This window comes from Anas platyrhynchos, chromosome 18, assembly GCF_047663525.1.
Source record: "Anas platyrhynchos isolate ZD024472 breed Pekin duck chromosome 18, IASCAAS_PekinDuck_T2T, whole genome shotgun sequence".
Lineage (NCBI taxonomy): Eukaryota > Metazoa > Chordata > Aves > Anseriformes > Anatidae > Anas > Anas platyrhynchos.
In genome coordinates this window covers 11,031,261-11,054,374 of record NC_092604.1, presented here as the reverse complement: position 1 = coordinate 11,054,374, position 23,114 = coordinate 11,031,261, and the positions used below count along the sequence as shown (strand labels likewise).

The 23,114-nt window shown below is 45.6% G+C and overlaps 2 protein-coding genes and 1 long non-coding RNA gene across 22 annotated transcripts in view; 2 read left to right on the top strand and 1 right to left on the bottom strand.

Annotated features, from left to right (window-relative positions):
- SPTAN1 (spectrin alpha, non-erythrocytic 1) overlaps window positions 1-775 on the top strand; it is a 48,671-nt gene extending 47,896 nt beyond the window's left edge. For all 17 annotated transcript variants that reach the window (XM_072025133.1, XM_072025131.1, XM_072025129.1 and 14 more), the window contains one exon: window positions 456-775. In XM_072025133.1, coding sequence (XP_071881234.1) covers window positions 456-581 — 126 coding nt within the window. In that variant the 3' untranslated portion in view covers window positions 582-775. The remainder of the gene's footprint in view (window positions 1-455) is intronic.
- On the bottom strand, window positions 753-22,872 carry DYNC2I2 (dynein 2 intermediate chain 2). 2 transcript variants are annotated; one of them, XM_021274580.4, is made up of 9 exons: window positions 21,654-22,872; window positions 7,603-7,857; window positions 6,764-6,873; window positions 4,643-4,800; window positions 3,992-4,101; window positions 3,361-3,528; window positions 2,732-2,964; window positions 1,779-1,936; window positions 753-1,188 (listed from the first exon to the last, which is right to left on the bottom strand). In XM_021274580.4, exons 1-9 carry the CDS (start codon window positions 21,672-21,674, stop codon window positions 950-952), a joined length of 1,452 nt encoding a protein of 483 aa, XP_021130255.4. In that variant the 5' UTR covers window positions 21,675-22,872; the 3' UTR covers window positions 753-949. The 2 variants fall into 2 exon arrangements, with proteins under 2 accessions (XP_021130255.4, XP_027326835.3); XM_027471034.3 differs by lacking the exon at window positions 21,654-22,872 and adding an exon at window positions 8,547-8,702.
- LOC113845466 (uncharacterized) lies at window positions 8,845-19,414 on the top strand. 3 transcript variants are annotated; one of them, XR_011803964.1, is made up of 5 exons: window positions 8,845-9,505; window positions 17,935-18,015; window positions 18,100-18,199; window positions 18,491-18,591; window positions 18,978-19,407. It is a non-coding gene; the product is annotated as an uncharacterized lncRNA (long non-coding RNA). The 3 variants fall into 3 exon arrangements; XR_011803963.1 differs by lacking the exon at window positions 8,845-9,505 and adding an exon at window positions 15,090-15,467 and having other exon boundaries at window positions 18,978-19,414; XR_011803962.1 differs by lacking the exon at window positions 8,845-9,505 and having other exon boundaries at window positions 16,094-18,015; window positions 18,978-19,414.
- Window positions 22,873-23,114: the final 242 nt, after the last annotated feature.

Below are 23,114 nucleotides of genomic sequence, written 5' to 3'. Positions count from 1 at the left end.
GTAAAACAAGAGCTCCCCAAAGGCCTGAGAAGGGAGTGCATTCACAGGGTGCTTTCCTCTAACAACTTGGGAGATTAGAGGGAGATGTTTCTCCAGACAATCATTCAAAGGAGAAACGTAAGCATCTTTACTTAGTGTGACCATCTCCTCCTCTCACTGCCCTGCCAAGATGGGAAGTTTCTCCTACCTGAACCCCAGCAGCTGGCAGAGAAATGAAGAGGTTGTTCTTCTTCCTATCAGTTACCTGTTCTGTAGTCTCTTTGGTGGGAAGACTTGTGTCAGACCTTCCAACCTTTAACACGCACAGAAATGGAACATTTCCATGCTGGGCATAGTTCTGGAGCTCTGGCTTCTGCTCCAAGCTGCGTGCCCTCAGGAAGGGGGAGGGCTGCATGTCTGTGCCCAGCAGCAGCCTCAGAGCCTGTCTCCACCTCAGCGCTGTCTTTGTCTTTCAGAACCTGACCCGGGAACAAGCCGATTACTGCATTTCTCACATGAAGCCCTACATGGATGGCAAGGGCAGAGAACTTCCTTCTGCCTACGACTACATAGAATTTACACGTTCACTCTTTGTGAATTGATACAGAACACTAGTACCGAACGATACAAGGAACATGCTCACGTTTGCTGACTGTAGCTCTGCATGTGTCTCTCTCTTTGTGCTCTACAATAATCAGTGTCTCTTTATGATGTAACCTTAAACTGCTTAGCTTAAGACTCTTAGGGAAAACAAACATTGCAGTGTGCTTCAATAAAAGTTACTGGTCGAACCACATCATCTCGTGTTTAATGGTTAAATGCAAATTTCACTGATGTGGATGAAACTCCAGCTGTGACCATAGCTACATGTTTTGCAGGTTAATGCTGTGGAACAGGTGAATGGGAACTTTTTGTGGAGGCAGAGTAGTTACAAGCTCCCCGCAGCTGGTTCCGTTGCTGTTCCAGTGTTTCAGTCTGTGGTCTCGCTTGCCAGCTGCTCCAGATGAGTCATCTCCCTGGGTCCCTGCTCGGTAAAGTCAGAACTCAGCTGCCAGACTCTGACTGTACCGGTAGCATCCCCTGCTGCCAAGAGCTGAGTTTGCTTGATGTTGAATTCCAAGCAGTACACAGGGCATTCAGCCGCAGCCTGCTTTATGGAAACAGCAGGCTTCTGGGAGCTCTTTGCAAAATCAAACAGGTGCACGTCTCCTGTAAAACAGAAACACTTCTGACTGCTGCGTGGTAACAGACTTTGCACTTAACAGCAGAATATTATCTGCTTAGTCTGGTACGCTTACAGATGTTCTTTTTAGCATGTTCCCCCTTCCCTCGGATGATGTCTACACTGTAACAAATAGCTGCCATCACTGCAAGGCAGTGCGTATTTACTCTGCTGTCAGAGACCTGAAAGCAGCTGGATAAACTCTTGTGAAATCTCCATTCCTTGACTCAAAAATATTGGGGCAATTTTCTAAAGAAAAAAAATCCCGTTTACTTCTTTTATACTCTTAGCTCTAGAAATAAACGTCAAAACAAGGAGACCAGAGATCAGTTTCAGCCACGTTACATCCCTGTAAGCTGCTGTAGCAACCTGGTATGATTGAAAGTAAAGAAGAGCTGTTCCTGAGATCATCTTGCTAGAGTTAGAAATGACTCCATTGCACTAATTGCACAGTGCAAGCAATGGTCGTTGCTCTCTGCTTGTGGAATATGCTAATCAGTACAATTGACTCATATCAATTAATACCCAGCACAAAAATAAATTTTCTGTCTGAGAACAGACACCTAGTGTTACTTGCCTTCCCCGGAAGCAGCTGCGAAGACCAGTGGCCGAACTGGAGACCAGCGTACGCAGAAGAGGTACTTCTTGGATAACTGAAGCGAAAGGAGGGGTTGTGTCTGCAGCATGGAGTTCAGGTGAACTTGTCCGTCAGTCCCACAGCTCAGAAAGAGATTCCTGGGGGGCCAGAAACAGCTTGGTAGGCTTTATTGCTAAAGACATGGAACAAAACTCACTCGCGGGGCGTGACCTTGGCCACTATTCCTATTTTGCCAGTATCTGGCTGTTTCCTATGGCAGCACTTTCCATGCTGTGCTCTGGGATGTGGGCTGTAGAAGCACAGCTTTGTTAGCACTCGCAATTAAGTTTAATGAGGGCTCATGTTGTCCACTCAGTGTGGTGGGTTGTGGGCCAGAGATGCCTGAGAACTGCTGATATAGAGCCCGGCGTTGTTAGCGGCGTTTGTCTCATGCAAAGTAACTGCAGACCTGGGCCCTCAGCACATTTCATGGAAAGACAGCTTGGAGCCTCTCCCAGGGTGGGTAAGCAGCAGGCAGAGATGTGAGCGGCTCAGCTAAATTCAGGCAGCTATGAGTAAGACACATAACGGGCAGAGCAGCTCAGCCCTGATGAAGTAAATTACTTTATTGAGATGCACCCCTTGACTTCAAATTGCTCTTTAGTATTATGGGATGATCTAAGAAAGGGGCTAATGCTCTACGCTGGCCTGAACGCAAATGTTGTTTTGTGTTGCTCCTGTTCTGACCTCGTTCAGTGTACCTGAATGTGCAGCTTCACCAGAGCCAATGCACGCTGGTTGTCCTGGAAGAAGTTATTTCTCAAGTTCCTGGTGCCAGGTGCCCCTTGTTTGGGACTTGTACACATGCGAAACCCCAGTTAGTTGCAAATGGATGTTTAGAGCCAAGCAGTGACCTGTACCAAGGTGCAGCAGAGTTTGATTACAGCACTTGCCTGTGGAAGGGGGAGCAGCTCACGGAGTACACCGGCCCACCGTGGGGGGAGAAGGCGAGCTCTGCTGGCGCCCTGAGCAGGACCGAGGAACCCGTCCGGTGGAGAGCCGGAGTCTCTGCTGCCATGGAGCACTTCAGTGAGTAGCCGCCTTCCACACCAACAATGAACATGCGGGGATCAAAGTGTGAAAAGGAGAGCGAGGTCACACCCACAGCCACCTCTCCCCACATGAGCTAGGAGAAAAAAACAAACCTGTTGTGAGTGCTGGGGGCCCTGACAGTGCAGGTGCAGGCAGAGCAGCGTGAACCAGCCTGTCAGGGACCAACTGAGATGTTCTCTACTCAGCCTTCAACCTTTGCAGCCCCCACCCTCAATGGGATTTGGGTGAAGTATTATTATAAGCAACGTCTCTTCTCCATCCCAGCAACTTTAGACCATGGCAAAACCTCAGCTGTTGCCAGTCTTTGCAGGCGTGATTTTCAGTCCGGGAAGGGAGATGGGACCAAGGGTTGCATTCAAAATGGGGGCTTTTCCTATCCCTTCTCATGTGAAAGGGCGAAGTCTGCCACCCGGGCTCTAGAGCTGAAGTGTTTTTGTTAGATGAGGCTTTGCTGAGCCACTGAACTCACCTTCTTCAGCTGAGCAATATGAGGGATCTGCTGAGCCACCAGCGCAAACCCTTCAGCCAAGGCCAGCTGCCCGTCGCGCTCCTCCCTCCACACCAGCACCTTTCCGTCTGTCGATGCGCTCAGCAGCTGGACGTGGTTTCTGTGCTTGGCATCAGGTAACCAGCTCACCTGTTCCAAACGTCAGGAGTTCGTGAAGTGGGGACTGCCAGAACCAACCACCCCCTCAGCAGCCTGCAGTACCCAGTCCTGCAAGACAACCTGGCAGCAGAGCCAGGTGGCACTCGGTCGCCTCGGTACCAAACCCACTTCCCCGGGAGCTGGCACACAGACAGCTGCTAGACAGGTGCAGACATTGGCTTTGTCTGCACCAATGAACAGGTAAAGCACAGGAACAGGCCTACTCTTCACTTATCCTGAACAACGAGAAGTTATTTTTACAAAGAAAGTGTCTGATTCAACAACTGCCACTTCAGGTGTTAGAGCAAGGGAAAAATACTTAACCAAAACAGAACACAGCGGCCTGAGAGCTTCAGGTGAAGTGCCAACAAGGTGAACACGAAATGAAGGTATAAAATAGGGCACTGCCAACCCTCTCCTCCCCCAGCCACGTCTACTGTGGGTGTTCTCTCACCTGATAGACGGGATCAGTGTGAGTGTCATCAGTCAGCCCCGTCCTCCAGATCAAAGGGTCTTCTCTTCTGCTGGTATCCCACACCACCACCTCCCCACTGAACAGGCCACCTGAGAGGAACAAGATACCAATAAGCATGTGAGATCCAATAGTGCACAGCACGAGCAGTGCCACGGGCAGTTTGCTCTGTTGCTAGAGCAGAACTGGGGGAACTTCTCTCGCTGCCAGCATGGCTGGTGTCCTGGGAACTGCAGCCCTCAGCCCAAAGTGTGCCAGATGCAGCCATGAAGCGCTGGTGGAAACAAGCCCCACAACTTCAAAGGCAGCCGTAGAGGGCACAGTCAGCTCTGGTGGAAGAGAATGCGTCTCTACCAAGGTAAGTACACTCCTACTCGCAGCTAGGGCTGAATTTGCCTCTCTCTCTCTCTCTCTCTCTAAGCTATCTCTCTGATATAAAGGCAGATGTCACTGAAAAATGCAGTGAGTTCCAGCTCCCAGTTCAGAAGCCAAAGTGCATTTGTCAGCCCTGGTTCCTCTGGGTGTGGAGCTGCAATGCCGTTACTGTTACAAGGAATCTTAGGGGGAGAGAGAGAGAAAAAACTGATCCAAGCTGAAGAAACAAGGGTAAATCGCACATAAGATCGAACCTACCAGCTATCAGTGAAGGCTGGGAGGGATGGAAAGCCAGGCACAGGACAGAACTGGGAACATCCACCACTAGGTCAGGGTGTTTTGGATCCAACCCTCTTCTGTCCAGATTCCAAGTACAAACGTAGGATTTTTCTGTGCTCCAGTCCCCATAAGCCAACCTAAAGAAGAGAAAGCTACACCTTATTTGTCTGATGTGAGGCGAATTCTAGTCCGAGCAGAGCTCTGATATGTCCCACCCATTTATACATGTGTTGCTTTGTGGCTAGAAGGAAAACTGAGCTCAAGGAATCATGAGGTGATGCAACATCTCTGAAGGCTCATATACACACCGTGCATCTCAGTGCACTGACTGAACAACGTGCCTGCCAGGAAATCTCACATGGATTCACTGTGCCAAGATCTACCAGCCATTCAAATTGTGGGAACAACTGAAGAGCACACAGAAAGTTCCTATGAATACTTGGGAATGAAAATGCAGAGAGCTCAAATTGCTGCTGATATGCAGGCAGCCTGATTTGCAAGCCATTCTTCCTCTAAACAAGCACTCAAAGACTCAGGGTCTGAGAATGCACCGTGAGGAACTGTCTTACCTGGCGGACTGACTGGGGCTGAGCTAGGCAGCATGATTTGAAGTCCAGGTGCCTCCATGGGAACAGAGATCCTTCTTCACAATCCCCAAATGGAGTTGAGTACCCCGCACAAATCACATCACACATCCCAGTTCTACAGATTTCATTTCAGTCTCATGCCCAAAATGATTCTTGGCCACAAGTGGCTCTCGGGAATTACTTCTCTGGGCTACTAAAAGACACCTGCCACCCTGCTTGCTTTGTTAGCTCGAGCTGGTTCATTCACTGCATGCTTATCAAAATGTAAGGGGGCAGAACAAACCCAAAATACTGTCACAAGCCATCTGCCCAAAGCAGAAGTCCCACGACACCTGCATATTCACCACTCTATCCCAGCAAACAGCTGTAATGCAGTGCATTTTCTGAAGGTAGAGGGGTCTACCAGGAAGGTACTTTGAGGTGGCACATCTGAGAAGCTGTTCTGACACGTGCAGGTAATGGTAAAGAGCTCCCTGGGGGGCTGACGGAGGCCTTCGTGCAGGATCTGGGTGTTCTGTTGTTAGCACGCTGAGCAACGTGACATCTTGCTACACGGCACTGATACAGAGGACAGAGATCTGCAGCACAGTGAGCAGCCAGGACAGGAAGCCATTGTTCTGAACCTGGCTTCTGCTTTTACTTGATGATCGTATTTCTTTTACTGGGAGAGATACTGAGTAAATAAAAGGAGCAATTTTTTCATACGGTGTGCAGTTGAGCTTGAAACTCCTTACTAAAGACTGTTGTAGATGCCAGAAGTTCAAAGATTCAGAGAGACTGCATAAATTCACAGCAGGGAATTCTACTGAGGGTAACCACAGACCTAGAAACCATATTCTAATCTGGCAATAGCTGTAGACTGGGAGAGCAGAAGAGGCAAGCAGCACACAGGTTTGTCCTGTTTTACTTTTCCCTATCCCCTCATTCATGGATTCACTTTTTGCCACGGCTTTTAGTCTAAGGAAACAATAGTAGAAAGAAAACTGAGTAAGGGCAACGGTAAGGTACAGAAAAGAGACGCTGTTACAGACGTTCACTAGATTAGATGAACGTTTTGTCCAACCTTCATTTCAGAGATTCTTAAATGTTTATTAGCACATGCTCACGGCACCAGGGGCACACATGAACAGGTGGCAGGTTCAGCTGGGGTGCTAAGAGAGCACATTAAAACAACACGATCTTCAACGAACACAAGTATGTGCTTCAAAGCTCACCCACCTACATTTGCAACGTGTTTGCATTCCTCTTCCAAAGAGAATCTATCTAGACACAGATCAGTAAAAGCATACATATCCATTTCACATGGAAAAAAGTAGAAGACATAAATGCCATAATTTAAGACTGCCCTGAGACGTGTTTTCTTTGAATGAAGGGTGTTGTTTTTTTTAACATGAACAAGATGTGTTTATATCTAGTTGATTACTGCAGAGAAAGGGAACATATGGAAATCTCAGGTCAGCCTGAAATGTCACAGCGACCTCAGTTAAGTTCTCAAAGCCAGTCGGATACTCACCGGCCATACGAGCATGCAAGAACGGATCCAGTTGCATTCCACGAGATGCTGGTAACCTGCAGGTGTTGATCCTGAGCCTCGGGGTATGACAACGTATGCAAACACAGCACCTGGAAGAGATCAAATTCAAGCACTGAAGCAATCATCTCTGAACACAGCGAAACGAGATCTGTGCCTGTCCCTGGATACGGTTGTATGGTTACAGTTTAGGCTTCCTGTCTATCAAGGTAGCAATTACATGTGAAAAAGAAAAAAAACAAACACGTGACCCTACCAAATTAACCATCCCTTGATAATCACCTCCAGTAGAGTGCACACATCACGGTCTGCATGACAAGTCAGGAGGGATGTACCATGAGAACTTACGACAGGCCGGCCCCCTTTATAATTTCTGCCCTCACTAAGCTTCACCAGAAATGATTTGGAAATGACTGTACCAGCGTGTACTGACGGATACAAATTGCTCCCACTCTTCAACACAGTACACTAAACAAATATAATCTAAACAGGAAGAGCTGCCAAATCACTGACTTCCAACTGCTCTTAGATAACTCGTCGTCTGGCATGCTCTGAAGGGGCTACTGGGAGCTGAAGATAAGCCCACACCAGCTGCACGCTTCCTCCTCATAAAGCTGCTGTAACAGTCACTGACAGGAACAGCCTTACCAAGCAAGGGCAAGTGAAAAGCAAGGGAGAAAGCGGCAGGAAAAAAAATATTTTTTAGTTATTAGAATCTGGCACGAATAATCACAGCAGTTAAGAAACAGAACTAACGAGTCAGAGCCACTGCAACCAGCTCTCCTTGGGTAATGACAAGACTCTGCATGCCGTCAACTTACTGCTTCATTCTGATCTGTCCAGTTCACTTCAAAGCCATCAAAGGCACGACTCGTCCAGTTTTTATTCAGCTCTTTGATAACAACATCCTCCACTTTCTGAAGGAATAGTAGAAGGCTAGTGTAATCTACTTGGACATCTTGCTGGAAGGCTTCGGCTGCATCTATACTTTGATCCGTTTGTACACTGGCATCCTGACTAGTCTGCGACTGTACCGCAGCTTCTGCTGTAGAAATTTTCCCAGTCTGGCAGCTTTTCTAGGAAGAGAAGACAGACACTATAAGCCAAACAGAAAGAGAGCGCCGCACAAAGCATTCAGAGCACCTTCCCTTTTCCAGCTCTCCACAGAGACTTTCAGAAACGCTCGCACATCTCAGGTTCATGGTTAAAAGCAGGGTGCCCTTGTAATTCTCCGGGTGCTGGTGACATGTTCGTCACCTTCACACGACCTGACACAAGGCCTGGGTACTGCTCCAATCCAGGCAGCGAGCTCTGCAGCACGGAGCGCAGAGGATGAGCAAAACCAAACCGGGTGCAAGCCTCCACGGGCAAGAGCAGAAACTGAGCACGATGCCAAGCGCAGTGTTTATTCCTGCCTCTCGGGCTGGCTTTGTGGCAGCCGCACGCGTGTTTCTGGGCCAATCTGCACAAAGGGCCTGACGAGAAAAAGCTGCCAAGGGGCTGAGGCAGCGAACTGGAGCGAGCTCGGGCCCGGCAGCCTCGGGAAGCTCCCCGGTGTCGGTGCCGGGCCCTGACGGGCGGGCGAGGAGAGGGGAGAGCAGGGAGGGGAGGGAGGGGAGGCGCCGGGACCCCGGGCGGGCAGAGCGGGCCGCCGCTGCCCCGTCAGCACCGGGGCCGCCCGCCTGTGGCCATGCCGGCGACTCCCGGCCTCTGGAGGTGCGGAGCGGGGCCGGGGCGGCCTCGGGGCCCGGCGGGTGCCTCTCACCGCCTCGCAGCGCAGGCTCCGGTCGCTTCTCCACAGCGACGGCACCGCGGCACCGGGAGCCGAGCCGTCCGCCAACATGGCGGCCCCCACAGCCGTTGCCATGGAGACGGGCGAGGCGCTGCGCGATGACGTCACCGCGGGCGGGAAGTGAGGCCGGCGGCGCCATGTTGGGGAAGGGCAACGAGGGCTCGTGGCGGAGAGGAGAGCGAGGTGGCTGCCGGCGGGCGTCCCGGCTGGCTTCTTGGGGAAAGCCGCGGCTGTGCTGGGGACGGGTCCGCCGTGGTGTTTGGGCAGGGATTTCTCCTTCCGTGCGGCCGTTTCCACGCTGGGTGCCGGCGGGCGCCGCTGGAGACACGAGGGGCGGCGCGGGCAGGGGGTGCCAGGACTTAAGATGGCGCCGGGGGGGCGTCGTGAGGGAGCCGCTGCCTGAGGAGAGCCGCGATGGCGGAGGGGAGCTCTGGTGGCTGAGGGGAGACCCGCTGCATGAGGAGAGCTCTGCTGTTCGCAGAAGCCCCGCAGCGCTCAGGACCACGCGGGTCGCGCCCCCTGGGCCGCTGCAGAGCCGCGGGCGCCCCCCGTGAGGTGCAGCCATGAGCGCCCCGCTGCCTCCGGGGCCGGCTCGTGCCTTATTAATTTGAAATTGGCCGCCTCGCTTGGCGGCCGTGGTGTGCGCTTCCCGAGGGGATGGGGCAGGGGGATCAGCAGAGCCCGCTGCTCGGCTCCCTGGCGCTGCGAAGCCGCTGGGGTTTGGCGAGGGAGCTGCGGAGCTTTGTGCTGTGGGGGGATTCCTGCCCCGCCTCGCTGCCGGGCAGAAAGGAGAAAAAGGCAGAAAGGGAAAAAAAACAACAAAAAAAAAGGCAGAACAGAGCCCGGCCTCGCCTGCCTCAGGGTCAGGCCGTGTTGTGGCTGCAGCCACGCTCCCCGGTGTGCCAGGCTGCTAAAGCAGCGCTTTCTCACAGGTATGTCTGCTTACAGGGGTTTTTCCAATTGCACCTCCACTGGAACAGCTTCTCGGTGAACGCTGAGGGTAAATTTAGCCCTGGCATAAGCAGGCGTGGATGCGTGAACTTGAGCAGAGCTATTCCTGCTATTGCAGGGAGGGAGCTGGGTCTGTAAGTCAAAATAAAGCTGACAGGATACAGAGAAAGCGCTCCTGAGAATGGATGTGGCTCTGGTAGTGTCACTGGTGAAATCCTGGTATGGCAGGAGAAAAGTTTATTTTTCAAGAGATCAGCAGACTTGTTGAAGGTATCGTAAGTATTTGAAGATACGGCAACAAGTTAGTTCATCCCTTAATGAGTGAAATAAATCTGTTTTCTATTCAAGTTCAACACCACTATTAAAATGTAAAGTGAGCATTGTTTGAATAACTTCACTGCTGCGAGTAGTTACACTGCAGGAAGTAGGGGGGTTTATTTTTCATGTTTGCTTTATGTTGAATAATTGGCATGAAATACTTGAACCCAGTCACATAGTGTGTTGCTTTTTTAAGAAGTTCCTAAAGCGTAAAAGAAAGATTTATCATCTATAAATAGATCATCTTCAGTCATCACTAAATTATCTTTAATTGGTGTATTAGAACTGCCAAGGCACGTTACTGTTTGGTAGTAGACTAAATATTCCAAGTGTAAATTTATATACAGTTTGCATCCTACAGGCTGCAGTTTAAAAACTTTAGCTTGTCAGAGTGAATCTGAAGAGAAAAGCTTTTTTTTTGTAATTTTTGTTTTGTTTTTGAGATGGCAAAGTGAGATAAGAAAACTGGAATTTGAATATGTGAAACAGAGCAAAAATAAATCAACGTTTTTTTCTCAGTAAGTAATATGCAAAGTTACTGCGAATGTAGTACGTGTTCCCCAAAAACATTGTGCATGTCTGGACTTCTCTTCCCCAAGGATGACAAACAAGCAAATAGCCCTAGAAGATGACTGTTCTAAGTAATTGCAGTTTGTTTTTTTTTATTATTATTCTAATATCTCTGATTTGCTGGAGCTTTAATTTATCAACAGTATTTAAATAAATTGTAGTTTGCGTTTTCTTTCTGGCGTGGCAACATCAGATGCACAAATGTTCTGATGTGGTAACACTACACTGGAAATAGGGCAAAATCAAGGATAATTGGGGGAGGGGGTTTACTAGCCTGAGGCTGCTAAGTGTCTGTAAAGTGGCTGTTACTACTACAGTGCTGATCTGTTTTCTCTTTGTGTTTCATGAGACAAAGTATTAATAAGTTTTCACTTTTACATATTGGAGCAAATCAGCATCAGAAAACAAGAACAAGAGAAGACTAAGGTAAAGAGAAAGCACTGTGGGAAGAAGCACTGGGGGAGAAAGTATTTTAAAAAAAAAAAAAGGACTGAGATACAACAAAGCACACATGCTGGGGGTATAATTTATATGACCTGGTGCAAACCAAATATTCTAGGCTGAATTTTGCTAAAAATTTACCCATAAGTGGGTACAGTAGCTGTCCTCTATTTGTGGTAAATGAAATAACTGAACTGTGTTGAGGCCCTAGGTAGCTGAAACAGTGGTCTCTACCCAAAATAGAGAGAAATTGCTGAGCTTTTGCCATTTACACCTTTCTCCCTGTTTCCTTCTCCCCAAACATGGAAGTGAGAATGAAGAAACCGACGTGCATAGCTCAAACGAGAAAGGAATTTCTGGCCATGAGAAAGAACTCTTGGGGCTTAGATTGGCAGCGAGAGGCTTGAAATGGGATCAAAGGCATTGCCTTTCTCTGATTGATGGGTTCTGTTCAGGGGAACAGTACTTTTTACATCTTTTCATTTTATTTCTTTTTTAAAGCCAAGCAACAAAACTCTTCAAATAATAAAAAGGGTTTATATGAAAGAAACATGTCACTCCAGAATGCACTTGTTTTCCCAACTGGTATAACCAGCAGGCCTTAATTCCATTTCCCTGGTTGCTCCTTTCAAACAAGGTTGCAGAGCATGACAAACCTGGTTTGGCTGAGACCTGGGTACTTAACTGCATTGCCTTTGAATTAGCCTGAGTATGCAACACAGAGGTTAAACTGGCTTTCTGCTGATGTTCTGTGCTTGACAGTACCCGATCAGTTACTTCTGAACTGTTTTGAACCAGGTCTTGAGTGTCATTTGCTTTAGAGTAAGGTTTGGTTGCTCTATCGACCTAGAGGCCGTGAGGTTTGCATGAAATGGAAGCATCCCTTGAGAAGAAGAATCAAGATAGTACAAGTGTGAAAGGTAAGAGGACAAATAAGCAGATACTACCCAAAAGGACATTCAGTGGAAAGCCCCTTACATCTGCAGTGGTATTCTAAAGGATACTCCTTCAGAATTCACCAATAGCTTGCTGTATGCCATCCTGGAAAATTTTTAGTGATAGTAGCACCCTATCGTGCTAGTGGAGGTGGTGACTGAGGAGTTTGAATGCAGGACCAGTAGTAATGAGTTTTCTGAAGTCTGCTTATCTGTGCTCTTACTTGTGATGCTTCTTATCTTGCATTCCGATCACACCACAAGCATTTATTTTACCCTTGCCAGCTCTGCGAGGTACTGAACTGCTGGTGCCGTTTTTTGATGGGATATTTTAGGGGTAAGGGTTGGATGACGTACGAAACCATGCTGGGAATTTATGGCAGAATTAAAAACAGAACCTAAGTTCCTAAATGGCAGAGCACTGTTCCAGATTTATTTGACGGATATTTTGTGCATGCATTGCTAATGTACAGATCTTTTTTTCTTTTAGTTAGAGATCCCTGATTTAAAAATCAGGTGTTCACACATTCACTAAACTTGAAGGAAAGAAAGGTCACCACAACTGTGCTGTGTTCAGAACACGGTGTCTGTGCAGCCAGCCAGATGCTCAGAAGCTTAATGAGAGTTCAGGTCCTTGCGTGGATTCAAAGTGTTACCTCAAGCTGTGTGAATCCTCCAGCTCTTGCTTCTCCAGTGTCATTCATAAAGGGCTCATACATCTTTCTGTAACTTCTGACCTCCTGTTCCCTGTCCCTTCTGTCTCTGCAAATGCTCTGCCCTTTTTGCTTTGAAAACCGTATTCTGAATTTTGGCAAGTAACACATTGGCTCGTTTCTGAAGTAGTTACACAGAGATTTGTGTGATATCTTATAAAAATAATCCATTTCCATTACTCAGAGATCTGCTATGCTTTGTAGAATTAGCACTGGGAGGGGGTCCCTTTCAAACCTTACAAATATTATGGGTATGACTTCATGCACAGTACAGGTGTCGCCTGTCACACAGTCATTCCCACATTGACAATAGGAGATTCAAGTCAAAATGTGACCAAAATGAGAAGGAGCGTAGGGAAAGCGTGCTTTGTTGCAGGTGTCAGCAAGCTACCACCACAGGGGCGCAAAGGCTCCATGCAGGCAGATTTTGAATGGCAAGTAGGAGCTGGCACGGGGCCAAGAGCCGTGGCATATCGAAAGAGGCATCTGTGAAAGCCTCGGGATCCCAGTTCCTGGCTGTCGTGGTGCCCCAAATGCAGTGGCAGCTGGGAGCCTCTGCCTTGGACAGAGGCAAGACACTGTCAACAAGGTGATTGGCAGCGTCTCTCTGCTTTTAGACACAGCATCCCCTAGTTCCTGCTGAGTTTATACCAGCATGCTCACCGTCTAATTTCAGAAACAAATCTACAATCTGGCATGCCACCCTTAAACGGTAGCTGACCCTTCGCAGCGCTGACAACAGGGAAGAAAACACGGTGATTCCTTAAATTAATTCCATATTCAGCGATCACGCACGACTAAAAATTATTTATCTGTTCTCTAAATCACTTTATCAACACCGACTATGTCTAAAGTATCTCAAACTGTCATTGGAACATGAATTGGTATGTATAAAGCACCTGACTGTCTCAAAAAGCACTGCAGACAGGTTTTATCTGTGTGAACAGAACTGGCTATCCTTTGCAGAAGTGTTGTTTCTAAAAGGACGTTCAGAGATCTGTAGTTACATTCTACTCAATCCCATCAAATTTATATTTTTGAAAGCAAATGGAATTTGCATGATAGTTCTTGATTGCTCTTCAGAAACCTTTATGTTTAATTTAGAGCATGCTACTTTAATTTCTTACACGTGATTTATGGGAACACAATGATCAATACATCAATGCTTTACTGGGCTATAAATACGTAATCTAAGAGTGGAGAATAAAATCATGTTCCTAATGATGTTAATAAATACAGCAGAAAAGACAGGCCTATTTGCAAGGACTGCTTTTATTGATATAAACTTCACCTCCATTTAAAGAGTGTGAACGCTATCAGTTTAGCTAGACCAGCAAAATCATCTTGCGCTTACTGCAAAAGCGACTTCTGAAATGGCAAATAAAATATCCTATTTTGATTAGTCTGTTATGCCATGTATAGCAAGACTCCCGAAGGGTTCTGGAGCACGTTATACAAACACATGCAGGTAACTGCAAAATTATGCCCTGCAAGAGGATTATCATCTTCTCAAAAGCACACAGAAGATTGAGGGAAGCAGACTGTTCTGTACAGGCAGATTGGCATGTCAGCATTCGGTGCTTCTTTGCTGCAAAAAATGCTGAGTGATTTGTAATGATCAGTTTCTTTTTATCTCCTGTAAAAGATCGCGCATTTATATCCTGTAGGAGTATGAATGGGACTGAGAAATAACAGAATGAACTATGAACACAGCCAGTTTGTGTGACTTTTTCTTTAGTGTTTGTGTAGGTTTCCAAAACACGAGTACTGATCCCAGTCTAACTTAAAGAAAAAGGGAGTGAGGCCATGACAAAGCAGGGCTGAAGAAGGCATGAATGTGGCTCTCTGTGGAGAAGCGTAAAAGACAATTGTACCAATTACATGCTGGTTTTGGAACCCCGTGTAGCCTAAGCCTATTGAAATATATATTTGTACGCGGGAGTGGCTGGGAGGGAGCATGCATTGGAATGAGGCCTGGAGCTGAAATGCTGTTGTGAAGGCAGTAAGTGGAGAGAGCACCAGAAACTGGCTGCGATCCTCAAATTTAAGAAAGGTCCGGAAACTTTTAATGAAAAGTCCGGAAATTTTAATGCCAAATTATGTGACACCTCTCATTCCTGTTCTTCTTTTGTCCTTAGTTTTCCGTTCAAGTGATTCAAACTTTTCCTATTTATGCTACCAGTTATGGAAGTGGGGCTGTCTAAAGGTATTTCTGTTTTGCTCTATCCCATCCTGACAAAATCCTGCTTATTCAACAGCGTACACCTTAAGAACCAGTACAACTGCATCAGTACTTGAAAAAGAAAGAAAAACACATTAAACAGATTTCTTAGCATCGACAAGGCCTGAGAGAACTTGCTGCAGTGCTGGGATGTGACAGGAGGCAATTTATAAGGAATTAACTCTGCCAGTCACTTTATACAGCTGATTTTCAAAGATCTGGGCACTAAAGAAGTGTTAATGAGGGTACTGAGGCTTCATAATTAATTATATTAGCATCTCTTTGTTACTCTCTAGAACAGTAGTGCCTGGTTGACATTTCAATAGGAGTCTGGTAGTATTCTTTGTTATTATTATCCAGGAGTACAGTTATACCTTAGCTCCCAGAAGGCATGTAAATGCCTCTGTGAATTGCCCGAGTCTTTGGATCTCAGTAAAAGCCCTTGAAGGAGTCCCTGCTGGATACTGAATGGATGTCAGTAAAATTTCTCTAGTCTGGAGTCTCTCTTCAGATATGGACTCTCCTCCCCTTTCATTTCTCCCTTCCCCCTTCTGCTGTGCTGGTGCTTCTCACAAGGCTTAAGAACAGCACTTTCTGAAGCTTTAGTTCCAAACCTCTAAAGGAAGGGATGCTGACCTGAACGAAACAGAGAACAGAAGAGTCATCTGAAAATAGGGAATATTTTTCACACTCTTGAATTTTCAGTGCAATAAAACCAGTGCTGCCAGAAGGAATCCCAGAAGTGGTGAGTCATATAATAGATGCACAACTGTGGTGGGAGGGAAATGGTCTCTACTTTGTTTTACATCCCCCCCCAGCTTTCTTTTTAAAGGCAGATGAAATTATTTTCCAGTCAGGCCACTGCAAAAACAAACATGGAGTTTAAAGGTTATTTCCTTTGTGTGTTTCGGAGAGTTGGTATTTTTGAATCTGAAAGGGGAAGGATGACTTTTTGGCAATGCTAGCAAATTCTACTCTGAAAACTTTACAGTATCACCTGAGGTAGCAGTTCTGTTATTTTGTGTACTGACAGTCTGCTTGCTTGTGTTAATTTAAACGAAGCTAACAACAAAATGTTGTTTCACACCAGGTAAAGTTGCAGCCCTGTCCTGGTAAAGCTAAGTTAAGGGCATGGTTTGACATGGTTTTGCCTTTACGGGACCCCATTTCTTGTAACATTCCTCATGCATCTGCAGCAGGGCACAGATCAGAGCGCTAGCCTGAGTTAAATAGTTTTCTGAGGACTAGTTTTAATTGAAATCCATTTCCTGGTTCAGTTTAACATGGGGCTACACAAATAATTGCATTGGTACAATTCAGGGACAGCATGAAGGGGAAAACAAGAGGAATGGAGGAGTGCGTGGTGGGGAATGAGGAAGTAGAGACTTCTACCAAAAAAATCTGTCAAACTATTTCCTGAAAGACTTTGTTCTTGAAGCCAGAAGCACCTCTTTGCTTTGTGTTCAGCCAGCACCTTGTGCAAAGGGATCACAGTTGCAGAGCTCTCAGGACTCTTGGAGCTATTGTAATACCAAAAAATAATAAGCGTTCCTACAGACTGACACAATTAACCAAATTCCACTTGCAGATCTTCATTGTTGGCAACTTGTGCAGCATTTTATGTAGCCAAAGCTGGAGACTAGTTCTATTCCTGAGTTCAGTCTGGTTCTAATGAGGAATAACTGAATGACTCTGGCATTCAGTTAACCTACCAATAAAGGAGTTATTTTCCTCATGGAGCTTTCTTATATTTAACTACATTTTTTAATGAGCTTTGACATTCTCAGATGACAAGAATAATGCGTACAATGTAGTATTAGAACAAAAATTGTATATGACAGATCTCTCCCTATTTTCCTCCTTTTTGTTTCACCTTTTCTGTCACTGAACTCCTACACAAGACTCAAGGCACACATCAAATGTTTGAATAATGCCAACTTGAAACTAAAGGATTGTAAATAACGTACCCGCTCTTCACAGAGCAACCTTCAGTGTGTTTATTTTAATCTGATATTTCCTGGATAGAAACAGAGGTTACTCCCCCTGAGAGTTCAGATATCGATAGTGCTCTCTGTAGCAAGGGAAGGCTCACAATTCCCACAAAAACAGCTGCTGCTTGGTAACAAGACAATGGGACAGAACATGCATAGTGTAAAATTAGAGTCTTTACTGCTCCTCCTGAGGGGCCAGAACTTGAAGTGTTACTCAACTTTGTTTAGGATTCAGCAAGAGTCTTTCTGTCATAGGACGGAGGAAATAAATAAGAGTTGTTAAACTCTTATAAATAAGTAGGAGTTGCAGGAATTGGCCAGAGTTAAAATCCTAGAAAGCAAGTGTTTGTAAATTCTGTTTGTAGAAAAGTTGGGTCCTTCTTAATTTTCCCACAAGTGGAAAAGAGAGAGATTATCATCTGAAGGTCTCCTGGCAGAAAACCCCCCTGAAGAACAAAATATAGTCTTCCATGTCCTCAGCATCACTCTATCCCCACTGCTTAGTTATCCTAAAGCTCTGATTCAGCTTTCATACACATTTATAGCACTGCTATTTCCACCCATTTTGATCCAGATCTCCTATGTCTAGTTAGAAGGACTCAAGCTTCCACCCTAGCTGTGACGAAATTGGATTTTATTTAAACAGAGCCAAAATCAAGGGCTAGCAGCTCCTTCTCCTGTTAATTATTTCAGGGCCTTCCACATAAAAATGTGGTTGGCACAGCTATTCCAGAATAACTCCCAGTATTATTATTGTAGTGTTTTACTTTGAAAGTGTCCCTATTAACGATCGATCATTCTACCCAGGAATACTTCTTGTAAGCAGTTACTTTTTTCAACTTTTATTTAGAGCTTTCATTAGGCAGGCATGTATGTAGTAAAAGAAAGCCTCAAACATAAATATAAAACCAACCACAAGAGGTATTATTTAATCACTTGATGATTGCAAATAGCCTCTGTTTTTTCAGGCATTTTCTGTGGAACTCTTCTAGATGTATTAAGCTTGGTTGAAGTCTTCCAGATGGATTGGCCCTAACATTGTCCTGCAAAACCAGGCATTGCGTATCCCTACTGGTAGGGTTTGAACATCTGCAGGTGTGAATGCATCGAGGTGATCTAAGTATCTGCCCTTATAACGCCCTGCAGGTGCTGCAGATAGCAAAGAGCCACCTTTGCATGTGCCAATACATGTTTTCAAACAAAAACTTTCGTGTATTTCAGATCTCATCTTGAACTGTGAACTCCTCAGGCTAAAATAAATGGATATCCACATCTGGAAGTGGTGATAGCGCATCTGGACAGGTTGATATTTAAATGTTTTTGCTTTTAGAAACTGCAATTCAGTAGTGCTAGATGAATAACAACATTTATGTGTATGTCTCTTAGCGCAGTCAATCAAAAGTTAGAGCCACAGGGCTCCATCTGAGCTAAGGAACAGGAGAACATGAATGTCTGACGTAAAAAAGCTGAATGAAAGTTAAAAAGGGTAAGAAACTCCTCCAATCAAAAGTCTCTTTGGGCAGGGACTCTTAATTTCATAATACTGAATGTAACTTGAAGAGAATTTTCCAATAAACAATTTTCCCTTTACGTTCTGGAAGGGAAAGATCGTTTCAGTTCCCTGCACTGTCCACAACTGTACATCTTATGTGAAAAATACAAGCAAAACATTCATATGCAGCCACATATCTGAAAAGCTTATGTCTTGTGCTCAGAATTGTCTTAGATTTCATTGGCTTTGAAGTTTTTGTTTTGTTTTGTTTTTTGTTTTTTTAAGACTTTTAAAAATGTTTTGACGGCTTCTTTGTCTCTGGTGTCTGAGAACAAGAAGTGTTATATGACCGTCCAGCTCTTCATAGATTACTGTCAAGATCTCTGGTAAGTTAAAAATGTTGGTATAGGAAAAAATAAAAGTCAGGTATAACAACTACGTCTCAGGGAAACTTTGCCAAGAGTTAAGGGAAAAAAAAATCCAAACGGAATCTTTGGAATTATTCAAATATATAATATTAGTCACTCCCTGCTGTCTGTGTTACTGAACCACCTTCCAGCTTCAAAGGCGGTTATTAATCCAGAAATATTTTCATGTGAGGGTTTAGATTGCAACAACTGTGAGGACACGTGGAAGATTCTTCCATCATTATCTAACCATTCAGACCTAATGCGAGTACTCGACTGGGAAGGCCTGTGACTAGTGGAGATGAATAAACAGTTGGAGGGGAGCTATTTGACTGTTTAATATATGTGCCAAACTGTCTTTCCAGGGTCATGGGGACTCAGCAGTTCCTGGGGGCTGTCAAACTGATTACACGCAGCAAACCAGCCGGTGTGTCTCTGCCTGCTGCTTAGAGTAAGCGCTGATATGTCAGTCAGACTTTACTATCAAGCACAAGCTTATGTGCGCCTGAAATGTTTTGCAGCTTTCGACTCATTGGTGTACTCAGTAATTTAAAAGCTTTCATACGCTCTAAAAAATGTTGTCTTGCAGTGCAAGGGGTATCTTTGTTCCTAATACAGAGCCTGAGCATGCAAGTCCTTTGTGGAAGACCAGGCTCCAGCATAGATGTACAATTGTTAAGCAGTCGGTTGCATTTCAACCATGGCAAAACGATCCTTGTTTTGTATTTCCATACAATAATTTCTGTAAAGGCTGTGAGATTCTTTCAGATGGAGGGCTATAAAAATTTAAGTTGCTATTAATTATACCGACTTGCATGATTTTATGTCTGCCCATTTTACATGGCAGGAATGCTTAGAAGGAAATTTACTCTCCTTTTCTTTTTCACACATCATTACATTTTATTTGTGAGGATTTAGCATATTTTCTGACTCAACTTGCCAAATCAGGGGTGCGTGTTTAACAGGTACAGCTGACTTGACATTCCAGAAACGAGGCACGATTACCAATTATGTCTCTGTCTTGTAGTAATACACCTAACGAAGGAAAGAAATACTGGGAGAGCCGAACTTCTGCAACAAGAAGTAAATATAAGATTATCTTTATGAAGAGGCTCTGTTTATTTCATCCCTGTGAACAAAGTGCAACTACTGCTACAGTCTGTGTAAACTATAAGGCTATTAATCGTTATCAGGTGCTGCCAACTCCCCCCTCTAGACGTCCAAACATACGGAGAGGGAAACGAACACATTTTACTCACTTATCTGACAGTCGCTGCCATCCTGAAGGCTGCAAAGATCTAAGACCTTTATTTGTCAACACTGGAGTACTCATGCACTTGGTTTGGAAGACACCACATACAGTAGAGTCTTCTGACTTGAACCATGCAATCTGAAGTTCAAACAGGAGCGGGAATATTAATTCTGTAATATTAAGGAAAAAGAGCTCTGTGATATAGGTAGCATAGTGCTTGGGCACTGTAATTCAGGAAAAAAAAAAGTTACTGTTCTGCTGTATTTGATGTAATCAGAGCTGAGAAAGGTCTTAGGAGAAGGTGAGGGGAGGAAGAAATCATATTTTTAAAATGCATTCACATACACCTTATTTCAGAGGATTGTAACCATACATTTTAACCCCTCAGCAGTTACTCAAGGACTGAAACTGCTTTAGATGTTCACTACGTATAATGAAAAAAACATTAGAAAGCAGTGAAGGAAAGTGAATATTTATCAACTACAAGAACATAGAAGTTTTTCTGTTTCTTTTTTATATATTATCATGGATATTAAGTGCAGTTGCATATTATGTCTAAGCATCACGTGTAATTTCTGAAAAATCTTGTGTAACAGCAGGTAACTCGTGTAACACCAAGGCTTTATATGACCTAGATGCCATTTTCCTTCCTCTGTAATGAAACTACATGAGCTTTGGGATGCTTGCACAGAGGAACAGTTTCAGACTGAGATGAAAATTGTTCTGCTCGCTTCTTCACAAATATTTGAGTCATGTTCCTCCTGAGTGTACATGTTAACAATGCAGCAAGAACAAACAGTAAATCAATTCAGCTGCAAAAGCCTCTGGGTGCTCTGCACTCATCCTTCTTAGGGCTCAACAACTGCTCTAACTCAGTGGCTTAGTTTTACTTCTTTATTTCTCTATAAAGCAAGAAGGGGAGTGCAGAGAGGGCACCATTCTGTGAATTGTTGCTGAATTCTTTGAGCCAAGCCCAAGAAGCATCTCGGCACCTGTTGTTTTCAGACTTTGTATGAAGTATAACCTAAAGTTAGACCACAGTTGAACTGTTTAAGTGAGGTTCCCTTTGAAAAGGGAAAACAACAGGCTGTTAATTAACCAGTCAGTTGGAGTATGAGGATATGTAACTGGGAAAGAAGTAAGAATGTTAATATCAGTTTTCTGATGGGAAGAGAAGTTAGGAAGAGTTAGGACAAAAGTTCCATTAGGAAGCTGGGTACAGCACATCAGCAGCACTAAATTGAAGAAATCAAGTAAAAAAGGAAAGTAGTACCGTGAGAGAATACTCACTCCTAACAAATTTATAAAAATTGAACTTTTGGCTTTCTCTCAACACATAAAAGTATAGGTTAGTATTTTCTGTCTCAAATATATTAAAAAGTGTTTATTTTCTCTAATTAATATACTGTTTTCTTGCATAACAGTTTTAGGGTAGAATAAACAACACTTGAATGTTTTAAACAGTACGGCAGTTAAAATTTATGACTGCTTGACTTCGAATACATCAGTGGAACATAATAATACCTCAGGAATATCTACTGCTTTATGTACCAAAGAAGGATTCTAGTAGGGAGTAAGCAGATGTCTTTTTGATCATGTACCTTCTTGGAACTGCCTTTCAAATACACACACTGTATTTTCAAATTGTGGACCTTCAAAGGCTAATAAATACAATATAATAGTACATTACAGGTGATAAAAGAGGAAAATTCCAAGAATATGCAGCAGCATAGTGAAGAGATTCAAGGTAAACAGATGGAAGAAAACCAAGCTGCACTTGTGAGCTTACCTTGTCTGAATGTGAAGACATCCGTATTAATTGTTCTTGGGAGATGCAACCAGAGCATGAGAAGCTTTCTCACTGCACTGAGCTTCAGGAAGGCCTTGGGAAGCTCTAGGGAAGGAGTTGATAATCTTGCATTGATAAAGTTGCAGAGCTTTGCTCTCCTTTTGTGTCTAGCAGTGCTCATTGCTGTATGGGCAAGCACAGAGGGTGAACGGACGGCAGCTCCTCTCTCCTGCTGTTTGCAGGGGGAAGCACAATGCAAATCACGGACATGCTGCAGCGGTTGTGGGTGGTGATGGAAGCAAAGACATAGCTGGTAGGAAGTGACAGCTGGGAATACAAAAGAAAAAGCAGTTGGGGTTTGGAAGCAACAGGTGGGAACGGGAATCAGGGAACTCCAGTAAGAGCTCTGAGAACTAATCCAAGCCTTGCTGAAAAGTACACTAGAAGGGCAACTTGAGGAGGAGGAAAAGAAATAGAGGCAGGGAGAATGTGAGAATATTGTGTGACTGGAAAACAAATTACAAAAGGCAAGTTCCAAGTTCCTCAAAGCTGTACTTGCTTCCTGGCTTGATCTGTACCATAATATTCGTTTGTGAAGGATATGCTGCATTTTTAATGGAAAAGAGTGGCTCAGCTGTTACTTTAAGAGCAAAACAGAGCTAGTCTAACTATGAGGCTGCAATTTCTTCCACGACAGGTGGACAGGAAAGGCACAAAAAGGGTTATTTAAAGTCCGCTTGCTCTCGGTGCAGTGGCAGGTGTGCTGGCAGAGGCCCGGGCTCAATGACCTTCTAGAGTTGTGCTCCCACAGTAACCGAGTGGGCTGGATGTGACTGACAGGGCCTCTGTGCCCTTAAAACGTAACATCTGAAGTTATCCCTTTGAGTCATGTTCCAGCTAGGCAAGGCAGCGCCCTGACAGGGGGGCCGCCACGTCCCCAGGCGTGACTTCACCTCACAGCACCAGAGATGCTGGTGGCAGGCTGGGGGGGTGACTCGGGGCAGTGCCGCTTTGGGTTCATGGGCTCCAAACGCCCCTCACACACACACATATATATGCTTATGTACACATTTCTCCAGGGAGACCTCGGCCAGCCCCCACCACCAGGGCGACCGGCCCCGTCCCCACACAGAACGGGGGCAGCCGTGAGGCGTTGAGCCGGCTTCGAGCGGGGCCGCCTCGTGCGCCCTCAGCGGCCGCGCATGCGCACAGCGCCCGCCTCAGCGCTTCACGCTCACACCTGCGCGCGCCGCCGCCCTTCTCCCCCCCCCTCTTCTCCCGCCTCTCGCGCCCTCCTCTGTGTCTCCGCGCCGCGCCCCGCCCCCCGCGAGCCTCAGCCAATGAGCGCCCGGCGTGGGGCGGCCGGCGGCGGAGGGAGGGGCGGGGCTTGTCCCTGACCGCGGCTGCGCGCGCGGGCCGCCCGCGGCGGGGAGGAGAGGCGGCGCTCGCGCGTGCGCGCGG

Excerpts from the sequence above, each read along its gene's own strand:
- DYNC2I2 (XM_027471034.3), bottom strand. The coding sequence starts at position 8,648 with ATGGCAACGGCTGTGGGGGCCGCCATGTTGGCGGACGGCTCGGCTCCC. Across the intron at positions 4,801-6,763 it reads CTTGCATGCTCGTATGGCCG|GTTGGCTTATGGGGACTGGA; the intron begins GTGAGTATCCGA and ends TCTCTTCTTTAG. Across the intron at positions 3,529-3,991 it reads ACACTGATCCCGTCTATCAG|GTGAGCTGGTTACCTGATGC; the intron begins GTGAGAGAACAC and ends CGTTTGGAACAG.